Source organism: Pagrus major, chromosome 23 (assembly GCF_040436345.1).
Source record: "Pagrus major chromosome 23, Pma_NU_1.0".
NCBI classification, from domain to species: domain Eukaryota; kingdom Metazoa; phylum Chordata; class Actinopteri; order Spariformes; family Sparidae; genus Pagrus; species Pagrus major.
Window position 1 is genome coordinate 8,694,983 of NC_133237.1, and position 20,068 is coordinate 8,715,050.

General features: G+C 43.5%; 1 protein-coding gene across 6 annotated transcripts in view; it reads left to right on the forward strand.

Annotated features, from left to right (window-relative positions):
• The first annotated feature begins 1,121 nt into the window (after positions 1 to 1,121).
• ep300b (E1A binding protein p300 b) overlaps positions 1,122 to 20,068 on the forward strand; it is a 35,150-nt gene continuing 16,203 nt past the window's right edge. For 2 of the 6 annotated variants that reach the window (XM_073493614.1, XM_073493616.1), the window contains exons 1-18: positions 1,123 to 3,215; positions 5,360 to 5,964; positions 7,420 to 7,599; positions 10,264 to 10,567; positions 11,044 to 11,157; positions 11,368 to 11,610; positions 11,888 to 11,993; positions 12,137 to 12,265; positions 12,424 to 12,541; positions 12,683 to 12,866; positions 13,018 to 13,095; positions 14,114 to 14,199; positions 14,481 to 14,633; positions 15,210 to 15,734; positions 16,142 to 16,381; positions 16,572 to 16,767; positions 17,540 to 17,691; positions 19,746 to 19,985. In XM_073493614.1, coding sequence (XP_073349715.1) covers positions 3,122 to 3,215; positions 5,360 to 5,964; positions 7,420 to 7,599; positions 10,264 to 10,567; positions 11,044 to 11,157; positions 11,368 to 11,610; positions 11,888 to 11,993; positions 12,137 to 12,265; positions 12,424 to 12,541; positions 12,683 to 12,866; positions 13,018 to 13,095; positions 14,114 to 14,199; positions 14,481 to 14,633; positions 15,210 to 15,734; positions 16,142 to 16,381; positions 16,572 to 16,767; positions 17,540 to 17,691; positions 19,746 to 19,985 — 3,747 coding nt within the window. In that variant the 5' untranslated portion in view covers positions 1,123 to 3,121. Of the gene's footprint in view, positions 3,216 to 5,359; positions 5,965 to 7,419; positions 7,600 to 10,263; positions 10,568 to 11,043; positions 11,158 to 11,367; positions 11,611 to 11,887; positions 11,994 to 12,136; positions 12,266 to 12,423; positions 12,542 to 12,682; positions 12,867 to 13,017; positions 13,096 to 14,113; positions 14,200 to 14,480; positions 14,634 to 15,209; positions 15,735 to 16,141; positions 16,382 to 16,571; positions 16,768 to 17,539; positions 17,692 to 19,745; positions 19,986 to 20,068 lie in introns of all 6 variants that reach the window. The other 4 variants (XM_073493618.1, XM_073493619.1, XM_073493615.1 and 1 more) reach the window with 3 other exon arrangements.

Genomic DNA, 20,068 nt, shown 5'->3' on the forward strand with positions numbered 1-20,068 from the left:
AAGTCTATGGATTAATGTGTTATTACCACAAACATACAAGACTTTATTTTGATTGGCTGTCAGGTGTCCATAAAAATCATTCAGCAGGACACCACAAGATGAATGTGTCATACTGTAGGTGCAGGGTGTTATCAGACAAGTGATGCACTTATTCTCAATTGCTTTGGCAAAACATTTTTGAACATTGTATGAAATTCTTAAGTACACAGCTAATTTTGCCATAACAGTACACATTTCTGCTGTCTGTGCACTGCAGTGATAGAATGTAACTCAGAAGTCCTGTGCTTCAGGACTTTACTTGAGTATTTCCATTTTCTGCTGCTTTATATTTCTACTCCACTACATTTTGAAGACAAACATTGTACTTTTACTCCACTACATTTATTTGACGACTTTGGTTTCAAGTTACTTTGCAGGTTACAGACTGCATTACAGCCAAAGTTAATATATTTTTTTTTAAAGTCACGTATTTTATCAGCAATTGGATAGAAAACAAAGAGAATACACTTTATACATGAATGTAAATTTACTTTTACTCATACTTTTGGTGCACAAGTAAATCTATTACCAGAAAATTACTTTTGATACTTAATACGATTAACATCAGTAAGACTTTTGCTCAAATACTATTTCTATGGGTGAGTTTTACCTTTACCAAAGTAATATTTTAACAGGTTTTCTTTACTTTTACTCAAGGATGATTGTTAAACATACATTTTATCCATTTTATACAAGTAATAACTGATCAAATGTGGTAAATATAAAATCTTAGTCTTACCAACTAACTATAAATACGGTGGAGTAAAAGTAGGCTATATTTCCCACAAATAATGCAGTGGAGCAAGTTTAAACTTGAGTAAATGTAGTGAGTTACTTCTCATCAGTGTGGGAGGGAAAGGTGGAGCGCCACCGTCCCCTACAGATTGACATCGGCGACTGCCTGAAGAGCACGGAACCGGTTTCCGGACAATCCCGAACACCTACGAAGACAACCTCCCCTCTTCTTCCCTTCCTCCCTCCCTCCCTCCCTCCTCCCCTTCACGCCTAATGTTGCTGTACCTCCAACCCTCCCCCCGTATCAGAGGAGTAGAAACAACAAGCCGCCATTTTGTTTGTGCGGACAGACCGTCAGAAACAGGAGGAGATAACCGAGAGAAGGAGCGACTCCGGCGACCGACTGCAGCCGCTCCGGGAACCGCCGCGGGAGGAAAGAGTGGCGAGATCCTGTCCGTGTTATCAGGAGAGAGAAAGCATCACCAAAAAGATAAGACGTCAGTGGAGGGAAAACCGAGGCGGTGATATATATGTGTGCATGAGAAGGAAATACTCCGAAAAAATCCAAGGAAGGGGGTGTTTTGCGGAGCGGAGACAGAGAGGAGAGGCGGAAGAGGGCAATATATTATCATAACGAGGAAAAACCTGCGAAAAAGGGAAAACATCAACATGAAAAATCATTATGTGTCCGTCGCGGAGGAAGGAAAGAGTCCGCATAGACAATTATATAAATAAATTGCTGCCGGGCAGAAGGGAGAGGTGGAAAGAAAGACGGGTTTAAAGAGAAGGGGAAAATTGCCAGGATCAACACGAAGGGGGGCATTCTCCATCACAAAGAGTCAATGAGAGGATTTTGTCAGCCCAAAATATTTGAGGGGGGGTGTCAACATTAGTGTGCCGATCTGAAGCTTTCCGCTTCCGAAATAGCCATAATTTCTCAGCGACCCAGCGTCAATTTTTATCACATTTTCGCCTGTCGCCGTAGCTGTGCTCCGGGTTTTTTTTGCTTCAGATCTTTCCCTTTTCTCTTCTCTTGCCTTGCTAAGACATCCGGTGAGCAGTGGGTGAGATATCTATTTTTTAAGAGTATTAATCATTCTTTTCCTGATCTGAGATATCAAGTGTTTAAACCACACGAAAGCCGGAGGAGGAACCTCTCTGCTGGAGCACAAGATAAGTAACCCCACAGATCGTCCTCTGCAAAATAAAACTAATTGGATCAATCTGACTGGCTGCTGATTGGCAATCCGCGCTGTGATTGCCCCCAAGAACTAATCTGTCAAAGAAATAAAGTCTGCACCAGAAGAGGTTGCAGGAGAGGACTGATTTCTGACAAGATTTCCAACCTTTGCCAAAACCCCTGCTGACTGCAATAGGCGTAATCGCGCAAAAGGGTTGCAACAACCAAATGTGCAATACGAGTCTGCTCTTTCTGACCCAGTGCCTTGCATGGTCAAACACTAAGTGCACAGTTTAGTCGGCATGCACATGCAAAATAAAACTCATGCATGGAAGTATACACCCGCAATAGACTTTCTTTTTATCTGAGTAACTGCAAGTGTGGGACTCCCGTGTTTTCATCTTTTTTGCAGAACTGTTTTGCTATTTATTCAGTTACTGACAAGCCAATGCAAGTTTTTTCTCTCTCAGTATTGCACTCGAGAGTACCACTGACGCTTTAATTGTATTTTAAAACTACTGCTGGTGGTCTCCACACACCGGTAGACTTGCCTTCATGGCTCTGGAGACGTAAAGGGTGGCATTGCCAGCAGCGAGATGTCTGGTCAGGTGAGAGAAATGGTAAATGCAACCGAGGGTCTCGTAACTGTTGCATGAGAGCACTGCCTCCAGAAGTTAACACAGGGATACTCCTGGCTCGTGTGCTCGGATCACCATTATCATCTTCGTGTCCTGACAGAGACTCTCCACAGAAGTGATTCAGACCTGAAATACGGGATTTCTCCGCCGACTATGGCGGACAGGACTGAGTGCAGCACGGAGGACGGATATCGGGACATTTTTTGAGTCGCAGAAGAGGCTACATGAGGTTGACAGAGGGCCGCACGCTTGCCTTTTTTGCCGACTCCACCTTCCCACCTCCTCCTGTTCAAATCTGTGAAGAAACAAAATCTCCGACAGGGGAGGGGGACTGATATCTGCAGAGAGGAATAAATCGAGAGGGAGAACTGTGAGGGAAAGAGTTCAACATTGCTTTCCTCTCCCCTACCGTCCCCCCGAGCGGTGGGGGAACGATCAGAAGCTTTTCTTAAAGGGATAAGGAGACGCAAATAAGGGAAATACGTTTGCCCTCCGTGGATCTACAGCATTTTTTTAATTCGTCAAAAATATGGCCGATAATGTCCTGGAGTCCGGCCCGCCTTCAGCCAAGAGGCCCAAGCTGTCCTCTCCAGCTCTCTCGGTGTCTGCCAGTGATGGAAATGGTAAATATATTGCATGCATTACTTAGCTGGAGATAAAACATGAACCAGCTCCCACTGTTTGTGTATTAATTACTGGTCAGTCTTGGAAGTCCCTGTAGAGTTGCACACCAGTAGTTGGACGTAGTTGCTCCACAACTAATGCTTTTAAACACCAACATATCCGTAGCATGGTTAAAAAGGTCCAGTCTGAGAATTGTTCTTGCTAAAGACAAAGTATGATGTAGTGTTGGCGGCTGCAGCAACTTTGCAGCAGGGATGTTTTGATGCGTTAGCCTCAACAGGCTAACTAGCTACTAACTATAAGGTCCACCTCCAAACAATGGAAGAGTCGAGTCACCCCATTTTGCTTCAAGTTGTCAAGTAACTATAAAAAAGTTAATAAATCAGAAGGATGGGAGCACAGACGCATATAACAACAGGCCTCGTAAAAACTCCGTAAACATTGAGACAAATGCTCGTTTCTAAACGAGCTGTGGGAGAAAGTAACGGTAACCGAGTGGGCTAGCTAACTAGCTAGGCAGATAACCTCACCGGGTCGGCTCAGCTGAGCTCGGTTTTTAGCCTAGCAAAGAAAATAAACGATGGATAACTAGTCAAACATTATTGGTCAAAGCAGTAACTCTTTCTGTGGGTACTAACCCCTATCGTTGTTGCAGTAAAAACCTTTGGGAGCCATGGATTTCGTGTGCTTCAAGTGTTGTTAGCCGACACTGTTTGTAGTGAACTATTGTACACCAGCTAGCTATTGTTCGACACTTCATTAAAGTTGCGCAAAGCCCTGTTTACCAGACAAATATGTGGCTGTGTGTCCATTTTAACTATTACCGCGTTTAAATGAAAGGGCAAATTGAGCCAGCGGCTCTGAAACGTCTTCCCTCATGTCTTTTGTTCAAAGGCTTGTAGTTTCTCAATTGTGCTACCGACGAAAGCCCATTCTTGTTCCCCCTCCATTGTCTGCCTCTGCACGGTGACACTGCGCTGCACTTTCTGCAGTTTACTTTTCGAAATGATTTAACACTTATCAAAACAGACCACATGGATTCATTTCGGCTCGACTGTGAATTAAACTATTTTAGCAAACGAATTGATTCACACACATTGAGCATGAGGCTGTAAACTCTTGGCATCACCTCCTCTTGTTGCATCCATTTAAAACGAGACACAGGCGACCTTAATGATGTAGGCAGTTAGTTCACACTTTATCCCACTCTTTTACCTTTATACAATCAATTTCTAAAGTATAACACGGAAACTTAATGCAATTGTTGACTCTTTTCAATGTCAGCTGTACAAAGTTTGGTGGCCACACTACTGACTCTCTCACTGTGTCAGAAAATGCATTAATGTGGATTTCAAGCCTGATTCATGTTTAGTTTCCTGCAGTCTGTGGACTCCTAATGTAGTGAATGCATTGAGTGAAGAGAAAAGTCAGGAGGGGATGCAACTGTAGTCCAGTGCATCAAGTCAAACACCAGCACAGCATGTTTACACAGTGGCGTCAATGTTGAGAGTTTAGAGAGATGTTGACATGCCAAAAGGGAAAAAAGACAAACTCTTGAAGTAATATGTTTGTGGGGCCATCTGAAGAAAAAACAGCATAGTTTGTGACCGTTAAAGTAGAGACATTACTGCTTTTTGTGTATCGTGTAGGATTAAAGAACTAAATGATTGAGTACACTACAGTATAAAGAAATCACAGACAATTTCCCCCCCAGTGGACAAGACGTCTGATACCTTTTTCTGTTTCATGCGCTACATAACTGTAGATCCATTGCACACACTACCCAGGTTCCGTAGTGTTTACCCCTCTGCGGCTTCTCACTCTGACCCTACTGCGTTCACTCTCCATGTTTGGCTCCCCATCAAACCACAAGCTGATGCCCAGGAGAGAGGTCCAAGCTGTGAGAGGCAGCAGCTACCCCTGCTCGCGCTGTCCAGCTATGGACTCCAGATTAATGGTTGATCGTTTTCAAACTGAAGTCAGAGCTGTGTCACACTTAAAAGATGCAAGTTAATTCAATTAGTCTTCATAAACTGAGGCTGTGATCAGTGTGTTTTGTTGAATTTCCAAGTTGTCAACATTGTAAGCTAAATCTTTATTTTTCTAGTTGTTAAGATTTTTGTGTCTTTTCCTCCGTGCCTAGATTTTGGTTCACTCTTTGACTTGGAGCATGACCTCCCAGATGAGCTCATAAGTTCTTCGGACCTGGGGCTGACTAACGGAGGGGATGTCAACCAACTCCATACCAGTCTTGCAGGGCTCGGAGGAGGCCTCGGTTTGGGAGGCCAGGATGCAGCTGCAAAACACAAACAGCTGTCTGAACTCTTGCGCGCAGGAGCACCAGCACAGCAGGGAGGCCCTACTTCCAACAGCACAGCGCCCGGGGCTTCCATGGGGATGATGGGGGGTGTCGGTGTCTCCCCTGGTGGACCTCAGGGCATGCCTCCCCAAGGCCAGCAGCAGCAGCCTGGATTAATGCAGCAGGTTGGGATGGTTGGAGGGGTGGCAGCACTCAATCGGGCAGCTGCCATGATGGGTGCCCAGAAGGGCAATCCTGGACAGCAGCAGCAAGGCCTGATGGGGGGGCAGGTGATGAATGGCTCGCCAAGAATGGGTTACCCTGGCAGTGGAGGCATGGGTAACAACAGTAATCTGTTGGCGGAAACCCTGCAGCAGCAGGGCAGTCAGCAAATGGGACCCGGGGGTCAGACAGTGATGAGACCACAGCAACCCGGAGCACTGAACAAGGTAAGCACACTCAGCTGGACCAGGGCCTTACAGAAGCATTACAGAGGTATTAAAGGGCATTACAGTCAGAAACTGACATCTTGGTAGCAATTATTTTATAATAAACATTGAAGGAAAAACCTAATTTTTATGGCCAAATAATGGTTTAAACAAAGTTTGGTTTTCCTCTGCTGAGTCTCTTCAGATAGAAAAACGTCCCCATTGCTGACAAAATCTTTTACATTATAAATGTTATGGCATTGTTAAAATTCTACTGTATATTGTAAGTGCAATTTACACACTCTCCCATGGACATTGGGGAGTAGTGGGAACACATATGTAAAATACTTATTGGTGATGTGCTTGTTATAGCCCACAAATGTAAAATATACAAGTTTAAAATTGCTGCTAAAAATTGGGGCAAATGTGTTAATAAATTTGACCACTCGAGTTCAGTAAAATCATTCAAAAAGGAAAAATCATTGTGTTTTCCCCACAGAAAGCTACTTACACTTGGGTTTATTTCAGTTCAACACTATTGTCATGTTTATGGCACCAAAGGCAGACACATCTTTTCATACTCGGTAGTAGTTACTCATGTGAGACTGGCGCAGACGAGTTCCCAGAGCAGGTGCAGGCGTAAGTGTGGTTATGTGTTGGGATTCACAGCAGCATCACCGTTCGCTCTGTGGTATTGATGGTTAACCTCTTTGCTAGTCAATATGTCATACGACAGTTGTGATTTTGTTTTAAAGGTGTGAAGGCAGTATTGCAAACAGCTGTGTTAACTTGTTTAGCATAAGTAGTAGCATAACTGTTTTTGCCTTACTGCTGCAGTGTGCACCAGCTAACACAAGATTTCCTCCTGTCCTGTAGTTAAAATATGTATCAGTGAAGTGTTAACATTATCCATGTTCAGTGTAGTTTAAGCTGATGAAGTTCAGACATAGGGATGAAGAGTTTTATTCTACTCTAACAACAATTAACCAATCCTTTCACATAGCTGCTGCTGTTAAAATAAAGACTAGTTTGTCCTGAAACTGAAGTAGCTACGCTGAAAATACTGTAGGTTGTTTGAACTTTTTTGCAAAGCCTAGAACCTGTTTCTGTTATTAGGTTATTATGGACAGCAAAGTAAAGTAGGGAGAAAGACAAAGCAATATTGTAACATTATGGACAAAGTGGAAAGTCATTATGAAGGGGGAATAATAATTAGTAGTATCTGGAAAGTGATTCCATGTTGTCTCCATAGCACCTTTCAGCGTCTTCAAACTTATGTCAGATGGCATTGTAATACCAGACTTAAATTTCACTTTACTGGCTGCTTGAATCGTGCTCTCATAGGTTAGGGAAAGTAATTGATGTGTTACTCTAAACTATCAGTTTCTTCCTCTCTTACTTTTATTCATCTCTCCTCATCTCTCCTCCTCTCATCTTTCTCATTAACTCTTTGCCTCCCCTCCCCCTGCTCTCCAGATGAATATGATGGCCAATGCGGGCCCCTATGGTGGTCCGTACAGCCAATCTGCTGGCCAGGGGCTGCCTGGAGCAGGGCTGGGCCCACAGCTCCAGAATAAGGCGGGTATGCCCAACAATATGGCCAACCAGTTCAGCATGGACAAGAAGGCACCTCCGGGTCAAGGGATGCCTGGGATGGTAGGAAGTTGTTTCTGTTCTGTACTGGTGGATAAATTCTGTAGCCACATAGAAGCCATTTATGTCAATGTAGATTAAACTCAGTTTTGAACTAAACTAAATATACATGTTTTATCATCATACAATTTATTATATTCCATCTCTGTTCCAATTTCTGGTTAAATGATAAGCCTGATGATACTCAATAATTTTCTTACTGTCAGAAGCCCAAATCCAACAATGAACTACCCAACAATTTCTGTAACTTTCTCTGTGATGACAATTTTGACAACTTCTCTCAACAAGTCACAAACAAGTTTAACACACCCTCTGTATGACTGCAGGCTTTTCAAACAACCCCCTTCATAGTGGCTGTGTGCAACAGCTGTAAGCACACTCCTTCAGAAGTGATGTGATGATAAACTAGTTTGTCGCATGTTAGAAAAAAAAAAATGCCAACACACCTGTGTGAATGTTATTACATCATCTTTACTGTAGGCTTCGAGATGTCATATGCAAAACAACCACGGATGCTGCTGCAGATTATGTGATGGATTTTTCTATGCGCCTTTGTGACTTAATGCTATTAGTGTGTGAGGACCTGTTTGAATGGATGAGGCAGCAGAAAAACTTCCTTCCCAACCAAAACCTTATAAACAAATTGCAGATAAAACCCCTTTTTTAGATTCAAGATGTTATTGGTATATTTCAGGCCAGCACCAGGGTCTGTATATGACTCACTGTCCAGCTGAATACCCTCTTTTGCACCCGACTAACCCGTCTAAGTCATGGACGACTTTGCTTGAGCAAGATGTGTGTTGGCATTTAACTGCATGTCAAACTTTCCATCTTTATTTCTGTCACAGTACAGCTCTGTGATGACAGTGTTGACAACTGCGGTCATTTGTTTCAGGTGCTTTAATACCACCACTGACAATGATAAATTTGTTTTCGTCTGCTAAATCCTGAGAAATAGGATTTCTAGCCTCAGTGTGAAGGTCCTCGTTTCACTCTTTGTATATGCAACTTGACTACCAAACGGAGCGAAACTGTTAGCATTTATAGTAACTTTGGGGCATCATTAATGCTAATGTTTTAATCTACGGAACACAGACCTTCTCATTAACTGGTGACAATTAATAAGTAGAAACTAGAGATTTCTGACAAGGTTTTGCTGTTGAGTGTTTTGTGAATCTGAGTTGGAACACGTTTTAGGATAAGATGTTGAAAATGTTCTGTGTGTGTGTGAAATATAAGACATTTCCGTTGTATTTTCTTGTCTCTGATCAGGAGTGTACAGGTGTGCATTAGGAAAAGACTGATTTTAATAGGCAAATCTGAAAAAGATGGTGAGAAATTTGTAACTGTTGGCTAAATCATCTGCAAATAAGCTTACAGACGTTTTAGACAAACTCTTAGGGGAAGCAGCTCAGGCAGAGTTCTCTGCTGAATAGGAGGGATATCATCGTCATGGTTGGGATTTTAGTAAAGCAGAAGCTCAAATCGTCATTACAATAATCTTACCTACCTCAGTGAAATTAATCCTTTTGAAGTAACATCAACCAAACGCCCCAGAACAGCCCTGTCGGATTGTAGTGAGTCACTACTAACTTCCCCGTTCAAATCTGACTACTGTATGTAAATGTACAGGTGTTGTTGTTGTTGTTGTTGTTGTTGTTGTTTTCAGCCAGTTCAAACTCTCAATTATCCATCCATCCTTTTTTATCCTCTTGGTTGTCCCTCTCTGCCACATTCAATATTTTAACCAATTAATTGGAAAATAGATAAACTAATAAATCAACCAGTCCGATATTAGCGCATTGAAGATATATATTGGTGTTGGTGTGCACTGTTTGTTGGCTGATGAATAACAAGAAATTCCAAGGCAGAAAACCAAACTAGGTTTGAGATTAATTAGAATCATTGTCTCCATGACGGAGATTGATTTTTCAACTGTACAATGTCCCTTTTGGCATGCATCTTGGTCACAGTTCTTTAAAAAAGAAGCCTAATCTGAGGTATCTGTATGAAGATTGTTGTTAGTGTTATGTTTTACCTAAAGTCATTCCTATCAGCAGATTTATTGTAATTAAATCTTTGAAATGCTTCTGTATCTGCCTCAAAAATTGAATAATGGTCGAGCTGTAATTCAAACGAAAGTTGGACATCAGGGAAGTACTGATCAATGAGGCAGTGATCACTGTGTCACTTGCACTGTTGCATTACAAGCCTGCATTATTAATAATGCGTATTGCTGTTTGGCTGTAATTAAACAAAGCTAGGCTCTGTATGTATTTTTTCCACACAAGAACAGTTTCATTCATTCTTCAGGTGGTTGTTGTTAATTACTGAATTGCTGGAAGCATAGGTCTGAAACTGACTTTTATTTTAGAGCGTTCATTGAATCATTGCTCTTAACTCTTAACTCCTTAAGACTTGTTATTCCCTCATCTATATCCATATGTGTATATATATATCTACAAATGGGCAGACTAGTTATTCTAAAGTCAGAAAATCTACTATACATGTAAACACATTGAAAATGTGACCAAAAATTGTTGGAGCATTTAATTATTGAATCGATTTATTAGCTGTCAACCAAATTGGTCATTGGAAATCTTCCTATAAAACCTGATGATTGCAGTCTTGTAAATAATTCTTTCCATATTCCTCCTCTGTCCCCAGGCCTCCCAGCAGCAGCAGCCTGGAGCAGTTGGTGGCGTATCCGTCGGCGGTGCAGCAGCAGTGGGAGGGGCCCAGGTTGGGCTCAATGCCGTGGGGGCGGGTCCCGGCACAGCGCCCCCTACAGCAGACCCCGAGAAACGGAAGCTTATCCAGCAGCAGCTGGTCCTCTTGCTCCACGCGCACAAGTGCCAGCGCAGGGAGCAGGCCAACGGGGAAGTGCGGCAGTGCAACCTGCCCCACTGCCGCACCATGAAGAACGTGCTCAACCACATGACTCATTGCCAGGCTGGCAAGTCCTGCCAGGGTGAGTCTGTTGAATTATGCTGATTGCTGGTTCTACGGTGTGGGGTTTATATCATAAACACTAGGCAGTATTTAAAGTTGTCATGTATCTGCAGCATTTCATCCTTTCTTTTTTTTTGTCAGTTCCTGTTTGTTGTTTGTGTCCCTCTTGGTTTGCCCCCAGTTTTTCATTTTATCAGAAAGAGTTGCTCTCTCTCTCTAGCTGGCTGTTCTGCTGTAATTTTTCCTTTCTCCTTCTCATCTGGACATAGTTTTATTGTACTGAATGACTCATACAATAACTTTTGCAGTCTCTGGCTTCCCTCTTCCCTTTGACTTTATCCTTTTCTCTCATCCTTTTCTTGTCTCATTATTCATCTCCCTCCTTCACCCTGTCACAATTTCTCAACTCACTTGTTCTCCCTCTCTGTCTCTCTTCTCTCTTTCACTCTTCTTTCGTTTTCTCAACTTCTGTCCATTTCTGTCTCTCCCTCCCAGTGGCGCACTGTGCCTCATCCAGACAGATCATCTCTCATTGGAAGAATTGCACACGACACGACTGTCCTGTATGCCTGCCACTGAAAAACGCTGGAGACAAGAGGAATCAGCAATGTGAGTGCCTCTGTGATTGCCTGTCTTTGAACAGTATGCATGCACACAGCTCTTACTATTGAGTTATTATACAGCATCTACCTTGAAGCGTCAGAGAATCCTGTAACTAAAAAGTGCAAGACAGTCAGCTTGAATCCACAGATGCTCACCCTTTTATCTCTTCCCCACCTTGTCTCCATCAACCCTCTCCCCCTCTTGTTTTCTTGACAGCTCTTGTTAACAGTGCAGGGGTGGGTTTAATGAACTCTTTAGGCTCAGGGGTGCCCGGTGGACAGTCCAACACTCCGAACGTGAATCCTCCCAACCAGATCGACCCCAGCTCCATAGAGAGGGCCTACGCTGCGCTCGGTCTCACTTACCAGGGCAACCAGATACCACAGCAGCCATCGCAGGCCAACATGCAGAACCAGGGGCTACAGGGCCAGCCTGGGATGAGGACTTTGAACTCCATAGGTTAGTTTGCAATGTGCATATCAGAAATGATATGTAGCCCCACACGGACAGTGCAAGCAGGGGTTTTAATTTTTGACCTTTCATGTGTGACAAAATAATCAGAAATCAAAGCTGACCATTGACTCCTCATTGATGACTTTGTCACACAAGTTTGATTTGTATTTCAGGCGATGGATTCACATTGTTCCTTTATCTTGTTTATGATACTTTCCCACATTGTTGTCAGTATTTCCCAATTACAAACTGTATCCTTCAATCTCTATAACTCTCTTTCCAGGAGGAAACTCTATGGGAGTGAATGGTGGAGTGGGTGTGCAACCCCCCAACCAGCAGTCCCCCCTACTGCCAAACGCCATGTTGCACAGTAACATGAATGCACAGAGGTAGAACTGCTTTTTGGTCACAGCTACTTTTTAAATTCAGGCTGCTTTCATATAACTGATTTAAACCAAGTCAAAATTAGCTCTGTAGTGGCTAAAGTCTTCTCTCCTTTCTCCCCTCCCTTCTTGTTTATTGCCTTCCCCAGCTTGATGAATGATGGTGTGGGGAACCTAGGCTCCATGCCCACGGCGACTCCTCCTTCTGCTGCAGGCATGAGGAAGTCTTGGCATGAAGACATCACACAGGACCTCCGCAACCACCTTGTCCACAAGCTGTGAGTATTCTAGCAAGCACCTCCCAAAACCTTCACTGTGGCTTTAGCTAATGAAATAAAACTAATTTGAATATGAGATAATTTTCAGTGCCGGGTGCCTCTGTCCTCAATTTAACTGTAGCTGTGTGTTCTTCTTGTTTGTGCACGTGTGAGAGCAGCGTGCAGGCCATCTTCCCCACTCCTGATCCAGCTGCGCTGAAAGATCGACGGATGGAGAATCTGGTGGCTTATGCTCGTAAAGTCGAGGGAGACATGTATGAGTCAGCCAACAGTAGGGTAAGAAACCAACACAGAGTGAGGTGTTCTGGTATAACCATCAGTTTATAGTTAAAGTAGGAGAAAATAAAAGTAATTATTTTGTGCATTGTCGGATTTATCCTGTAACATTCTCTCTCCCTTGTGTCACATCCCTTCTAGGCGGAGTATTACCACCTACTGGCAGAGAAGATATACAAGATCCAAAAGGAGCTGGAGGAAAAGAGGAGGACACGACTCCAGAAGCAGGGCATGATGCCGGGACAACCTGGCATCGCCTCTCCAGGCCTCCCTCAGGGGCCGCCCAGCATGGGACAGCTGCCCATGGCCCCTGGGCAACCTCCAAGTATGCAAACATACCATTTAACCTCCCTCCCACACTTCTGTATGTGCATAGACACAAATGAATGCATGCATTCATTCTTACATCTTTTAGTCATCTCTGGTTTTTCTGAAGACCTGATCTGTGATTCCTGTAATTCTTCTTTCCCTGTCAGATGGTCCTCACGCCGATCCGTCCATGGTCCGACCGACTGGACCCAATCAGATGGTCAGCAGGATGCAGAACCCAGCAGGTTTGTCGAGAGGCCAAACTTACAGAAGTTTAGTTTACAAGGACATTTGGAGAGAGTAATGAATAATGAGTAGTTTTCAATAATGTTGTTACCCTGCTAGCATGTTTATGCTTACAACCCTGACCATGTTTTATCCTCAGCATGCAAGTAAATTTCACCAGGTGAAGTCCAGTCTCTCTGGCCATGTTAAGTTTTGTTGACTTGCTGATGTTACTGTTGGACTCTTGGGTTTTTTAATCAGGCAACACCTAAATCATTCATGAGAAATAAAACTAGCTAAATGCTAAAGGTAGCTTGTTTAGCAAATCTCAGTCGGTGCCATCTCATTCTTTTACTCTTGTGAGTTTCATGTGTTTTGGTGTTAAAGCTACCGTTTAAATCAAATAATTAAATGCATGAATTAATAAGTATTAAAAGTACTCAAACAGATGGAAACTCCAAAATACTTTAATCCTACAAACCATGGACTGTAAATAGTAACCAAAGTATGTATCGTAAAACAAAACCAGTTACATCGGAGAGGACGCATTTTGCTGGTAGATATTCCATTTTCTCTGAGCAGTCAAGATCTTACAAGGGCAGACTCTGTAGGCAGTATCTGCAGATATAAGGTATTGTGCGGGTTCTGTGGCAATTTTTTTTTTCCTTTTGGTAACTATATCAGCCATAAAACACATAAAATGAAAACATTACAACCTTTCTGTTTTACAGTTTGCTAGCCAACTTGAGAACTTCACTGCTACTGTAATTACTACAGTCTGCCTTTTGTTGAGCAACATATGCTCATAAGCTTACTGATAAGCAACAGAGCATGCAACGGGTCAGACTGACCCTCACTGGAATAGGAAGCGCAGCCCGCTGTACATTTTTAAATTCCAACAGACCATTACCGATCACAGTTTTTCCTCACATTCCACACACACAAGAGTTTTTGACTTTCAAATAAAAAGTGTCCCAGTGTGAACACGGTATGTTTTTGCTCTCCTTACCTCTCACTTCTGTCCTCCTTCACTTCTAGGAATGAACCAGTTTGGTCAGATGGGGATGCAGTCGATGGGTCAGAGATCGACACCTCCTCTTCCTCTAAATGCTCCAGTGAACCAGGTTAGCAACACTGTCACCATCTCTATCACAGGCTACTTTGGGATTATATGAGCTGCTATAATGAAATGTGCTAAAGGCTAAGACGATGGTGTTTTCTCAACCTAAATATGGTGAAAAATTTTAGCTGTGATCAGTGTGGAGGAGGGTACGCACATGGCAAAGAGACAACAAGCAGAAGAATCATGTTTAGTGCTTCAAGTTCATACCTGTGGAAAAATAATCACTGTTTGCTGAAATTACTTAATTTATCTCAGTCTTCACTTGTCTTGTCTCGTTACCAGATGGGTATGGGAGCAACAAGGATGGGTCAACCCAATGCCACACAGTTACAAAACCAGTACCTCCCATCAGGCCAGTTTCCTGGGTCCAGTCCTGGGCGGGGTTCTGGTCCTGTTGGCATGAACCAGCCAGGAGCACAGACCGCTGTGCCATCGGTAAGGATTGAGTTACAGTACCTTGTGAAGTAGAGATGACTTTGATAGCTGAGGGTCTTTACAAAAGTGGAGAGTATGTCATATTATGAAATTCAAACATATCTTCAGTTAGTTAAACCCGCTGAATGAATGCAAATGAGGATGAACATAAAAATCAACTCTCAGAGCAGCTTTGCAGGAATTGATGGATAGTGATGAATACTGTATAATTAACTGAACTGTCTTCAGGATTTTGGCACGTAAGTCTTTTCTGCTCAGAGATGGATCGCAGTTCTTTACTGGCTCTCTAGAAGCTTTAAGACTGATTATTTGTGCTTTTTGGCAATCTTCCCTATATAATTAATTCACGTTTTAAAGAGACCAATCGGAAATAAAGTGTTGTGACTCAAACCTTCCACAGTTGTGTTTCTGGTAAAAACTTTCTCTATAATTAGCCAGACCCATGTTGTTTTTAATTGTCTCTCCCATACTCGGGAGATCCATCTTTTGCGTTCCAATAATAAAGATTTGTTTTCTAGTTTAAGAAGAGCAGTGATCCCTGGCATTTCCCTTACCTCTGTGTCCTTTCCTCTGTAGCAGAACCAGATGTCAACGCCGCCTTCGCTCCCAGCCAGCAGCCCTGCAGCACAGTCTGCCTCTTCCGCTCCAGGCTCAGGAGCCCCTGGAGGCTCCATGGGGCCTGGTAGTGCCAGTGGTGCTGGGCCCCTACCCAACCTGCCTCCATCCTCTACCCCCACGCAGCCCAACTCCTTCCCTCACTGCCCACCCATCCGCACGAACTCTCCCTCACCAGCACGCAGCTTAACGCCTCAACCCCATCAAACACCACCCACGTTACCTGGTTCTCAAACCCCACAGCCACAGACTCCCGGCACACCCCAGCTGCCCCCTCCACAGCACCCCCAGCAGCAGCAGCAACAACAACAACCAGCTTCACAGCAGCAGCCGCCGCCATCAGGCCAGGCGGTGAACTCTGAGAAGGCCAATCAGCTTCCACAGCAAACACTTGGGGGCGGGGCTTCCTCAGGCCCCCAAGCAAGTCAGGCTTCTTCAGTGCCTACCCAGAATACTCATGTGCCATTGCAGCTGCCACAGACCCCAGTGAGTAGATGACCCTGCTTTCATTACTTGACCCAATCCTGGCTCGCTTTCCTTAAACCACCTGTGTGTCTATGCTCTAATCTCCTTGCTTATTCTGGTTCTGTGAGTGAGTTACTCTCCAGAGAGTTACACAGAGGGAATATGAGAAATGCATACAAGATAATCAAAAAGAAAGGAAAAGTTTAGGAAAGTTTGTCAATTTAAAAAAAAAAAGTCAAGTTATTGAGTAGTAATTGAGCTACTATTTCCTTCAAAGTATTGAAGGACAAATGAGTTTTAGGAAGGATAAGATTATCAAAAAGTCCTTGAATTGGATTACAAAACACTGGTGAGTGTTGGAACCCAACAAAAAACAACAGGGCCATTTTCTTGCCATTTAACATCTCATCTCTGTCCCTTTGTCACAGCTTTCTGCGAAGCCTTCTCTGACAGCCGACGGACAGGTGTCCTCTCCAGCCTCGGTCAGCAGCAGTACTGAACCCAAGTCCCAGCTCGCCCAGGCGGATGGTCCTGCTCCCAGCAAGGAAGACGTCAAAATGGAGGTGAAGAAGCAGGAGGAAGATGACGACGGGGCTGACAGCCAAGGAGAGGGCAAGGGGAAGACGGGAAAGGGTCAACATGACGTGAAGACGGAGGAGAAACCTGAGGTAAGATTGTCCACACCAACACTTAAATTTGTGTGTCTGAAAGTCCTGGTAAAATATTAAATTGTCTAAACTGATGAGGCCTAAAGGGTTTTGAGTAAATTTAGTTTTTTTGGGTCTTGTATTCAGATTTATTATTGAGAAACTCGTTGAGAAGGAAATCATTAAACTGACGATTGAATCTTCCTCTCAGATAAAGAAAGAGAAGCCGTCAGGAGATGGATGTAAAGGAGAGCCAATGGATACATCTTCATCCTCGGTGTCATCGTCAGAAACATCAGGTGAAGACAAGAAGCCAGAGGTGAAGAAAGAGCCCAAAGAGGAAGAGGAGGGATCAGGGTCAACAGCCACCAACAGCTCCCCAGCCAGCGCTCAGAGCAAGAAGAAAAGTAAGTTTTGATTCACCACTGTGTCGTTGACTTAAATACGATAACTTTTGAAAAGGCTTGGTTTTGCAGCAAAGTCAGTTCACTCCACTGAAATCACCACAATCAGAGGATCTGCTCAAGACCTATATTTCACCTATAAAACTGGTTATTTAACAATAAAGACAACAACTCCCATAATCCCATGCTACTTCATGACATCCTCAAACTACATCTTCTGTTTTCATTGTTGTGATTCAGTGATCCATAGTGGCAGAAAATACATACCATGTGTTTAATGGTTAACTCACCAACTCCCTCTGTAAGAACTGAAGTTCCTACTGAAGAAATGACTTAAACATCCCAAACTCATGTCTGTGTTCAAAGTGAGCTAACTTTATGATAGTGGTTCGTTAAAATTGTAGCGATTCAGTCGTGGCGTTGTTGCCAACAGAGTATGAAAACACCTGTGCCTTTTGTTTTGTCTGTGTGAAGTCCTACACACTGACTGGGTCGTGATGCACTGAAATTCACCAGAAAAGCACCACTGTTATCACAATCACTCCCCGGACTGACACATCTTGGATCCGGTATCCTTTATACTCTGTCTCTCTGTGTGATATTCCTCGGCCGTCGTTTAACGACACAACACTACGTGATGCTGCCAGTTGAGTTTCACTGCCAGGCATCCTCAGATAAAGAGAGGAGAGGCTCCCTTTCAGTTTGTACCTCTCCCTTTCTTTTCCCTTTACCTTCCATCTCTAAATCATTTGTTTTCCCACTCCCTCTCTTCCAGTCTTTAAGCCGGAGGAGCTGCGTCAGGCTCTGATGCCCACCCTAGAAGCTCTGTACCGGCAGGACCCTGAGTCCCTTCCCTTCCGTCAGCCGGTGGACCCCCAGTTACTGGGAATACCCGTACGTATTCGAACTAGTAACAAAACTAACCTGGTAAGGGACTGCACTGGCTGCCATTTTGCTTCAACTCCTCTAAAAACGTAGCTTTTATTTTGTTTTCCTTTTTTCATCTTGAATATGTTTTTTCTCATTTTGTCATAGTTGTCATATCTTCTGAATTTATTTTAAATATTTGCTTCCAGTTTTTTTTATCTTGATTTTTCTCCCATTGCATGTCAGAAGTTACGAAAATGAGATTTTTAAATTGTGTGTGTGTGTGTGTGTGTGTGTGTGTGTGTGTGTGTGTGTGTGTGTGCGTGTGCTCTCTTATTTGAAACTTCTTGTCATTTGTAAATCAAAGCAATGACTCTTATGAACATTTGCCTTTAGGGACAACAAGTAAATTATATATGAAAATAATAATTAAAAAAAATTTGGCTGAGTAATTACAGATTTGGACAGTGAATTGATGGATAATTATAATTCTCAGGTGTTTGTCTTTCATAGCACCCCAAATACTAAAAGGAGACTATGGCGATATGACAACATTGTGTATTTCAAGGCCAGTAATGTGCTTTAACAGCAGTTCATGAGCCAATTGCTTTCATTTATCACTTTAATTTTGTTTGACTTTTGCCTTCTTCACATCAAATTTTAGGTTTTGGTTTGAATCATGATTTTTTTTTTGTAGTCTTCATCCTAGTACGCCATCGCTAGCTTTCTAGTTCAGTTCCTCACCAGTAGTAGTGTGTCGGTGTTCGGGTGGGCAGTGTGTAGAGATGGGACAATATCTTTACCCTCGTTGCATCCAAATCATGGGGTAATGAGTATTTGATAAGCCTCAGTATGTGCTCATGAAAATCATAGTTGTATTTAAAACAGAGTGACAGAGTCCGTCTGCTCGCTGCGCCATGCAGTATGAAGTTTGATAACCGCCATTTTTAGAGCAGTTATGAGCGAGCACCAGGCAATTGGTTCACCTCTCGTCCGGAACCTCCACAGTCAAGTGATGCAACTTTCCACTGTTGTGTAATTTATTGAGCACCATTTTCAGATATTTATTCAGCCGTTTATTAAAACTGTAGGTTGTGATATAAATTTGGCTCTGCAGGCTGACATGGAAATATGCATCACTTGTTTGTTCATGTGAGTGGTTCCGTTCAGAGACGGGGGTCTGTTTCCTAACTCTTGTTGCCATGGTGACACCGAGATGGACCCTGCTCTTTGAAATTCACACCTCCTCCTTTTTTTTTATGGTTGAATCTCCGAAAAGCTTTTCTTCTCCTCGCCCTCTTCTCTGCTCCTTTCACAAATGGCGAAGAGGACGCAGAGCGCAGACGACGGGAAAAAGAAAAACAACTCAAAGACTGTGTCCCTCTTTACATTTGCTTCACCTCAGCACTGTTGGCTTTAACTCTGCCATCATGTGGCCACTCACGCTGCTGGCTTTGTTAATGCCAACCGCTCTGTTGCTAAAAACAGTAAATCTCTGTCTGCCTGTTGCTGTTGCCACTGCTCTGTTTTTCTTGGTTTTGCACCCTGATCGCTTCCTGGTCCTGAAAGCTTTGTTTGCTCTTAGTCTTAAGCAGAGAACCACAGTGTTCTGCACCGTGGGGCAAAATGAGCAAATTTTAAATGATTTTCAGAAGGCTTGGCTTCAGTTGCAATCTTATCTGTTGCTTTAGAATTTTTTGACTGTGGTTATATGTGCGGCAGAGGACCGGACAGACTTGTGGCGGTCGCCTGGTCCCTGCCTGCAGTACAGACAGGGACTTAAACTGTAGGGTGCAAAGCAGAGAGCTGGAGGGCAGAAGTTGTCATGTCTCTCTGTTTGCACGCGAACCTTCTTCTCTACAGCGCTCAACAACATTGTCCCCCTGCACCCTCTTCTCTCCCTACTCTGGTCCCACCCGGTCGACGCCTTCATCACACCTCACCTGACGACCACACTTGATGATGATGATGACGATCATTCTTCTTCCCCATCTCTCTCATCTTGTTTCTCTCGGACGACCAAATCCTCCCACCATCTTGCTGCTCTCTTCCTCAACTCCTGAACTTTACCTCAACCTGCCACTTAAATCTTGACGGCGCCTCTACCAAACCAGGACTACTTTGACATAGTGAAGAACCCCATGGACCTGTCAACCATCAAGCGGAAGCTGGACACGGGACAGTATCAGGAGCCTTGGCAGTATGTGGAGGATATCTGGCTGATGTTCAACAACGCCTGGCTGTACAACCGCAAGACATCCCGCGTCTACAAGTACTGCTCCAAGCTGGCTGAGGTGTTTGAGTCAGAGATTGATCCTGTCATGCAGGGCCTGGGATACTGCTGTGGGAGGAAGGTGAGCCATAAAGCATGTGTTCTTATTTTTTTAAACTCATGTGGTCTCAGACGGAGAGTATTTCTCTCATTATAGAAATGTCA